At 42.4% G+C, this 495-nt stretch overlaps 1 protein-coding gene across 1 annotated transcript; it reads right to left on the bottom strand.

The window, feature by feature from the left end:
- Positions 1–3: 3 nt before the first annotated feature.
- LOC105457280 lies at positions 4–409 on the bottom strand. Its single transcript, XM_011701873.1, has one exon. The coding sequence runs from the start codon at positions 373–375 to the stop codon at positions 4–6; it is 372 nt and encodes a 123-aa protein (XP_011700175.1). The 5' UTR covers positions 376–409.
- Between the last annotated feature and the right edge of the window lie 86 nt (positions 410–495).

Here is a 495-nt window from a genome sequence, read left to right as displayed (position 1 = left end):
TTTTTATTTATGTCGGTCATTTTGCCAAGGCACTGCTTCTTCATTACAAAAATAATCACGAAATTCATCACGCATCTGGATACAATTTCGCGCACTGGTATTCGAACCACAACGACCGATGTCTCGAAAAGCGCAGCCATCTTCAATGATTCTTCGCCAAGATCCTGGTGTGAAGCTGTTTGGATCATCGTTATGAATTTGATCCACCATACCCGCAGGAACGTATATATTTTTGTCTATGTCGTCTTTGCGGATCCAATTGTGCAGACAAACCGTCGCTTGCACCATCAATTTAGCATTCTGTGGGAATGCAATAATTGGTTTGCGATATATTCGCCACTGGCTAGCTAGAATTCCGAAAGTACTTTCGATCATCCTTCTCGCACGGGTTAACCGATAATTGAAAATATCCTGTTCCTGTGACAACCCATTCTTGCCTGGATAAGGGCGAAGCAAATATGGTTTTAAAGGAAACGCTTCGTCTCCTACAAGACA

This window comes from Wasmannia auropunctata, unplaced genomic scaffold, assembly GCF_000956235.1.
Source record: "Wasmannia auropunctata unplaced genomic scaffold, wasmannia.A_1.0 LD335310.1, whole genome shotgun sequence".
Taxonomy (NCBI): domain Eukaryota; kingdom Metazoa; phylum Arthropoda; class Insecta; order Hymenoptera; family Formicidae; genus Wasmannia; species Wasmannia auropunctata.
Note: the sequence above shows the minus strand (reverse complement) of the source record. Positions and strands in the feature narration are given on the sequence as shown.

Excerpts from the sequence above, each read along its gene's own strand:
- LOC105457280 (XM_011701873.1), bottom strand. The coding sequence starts at position 375 with ATGATCGAAAGTACTTTCGGAATTCTAGCTAGCCAGTGGCGAATATAT.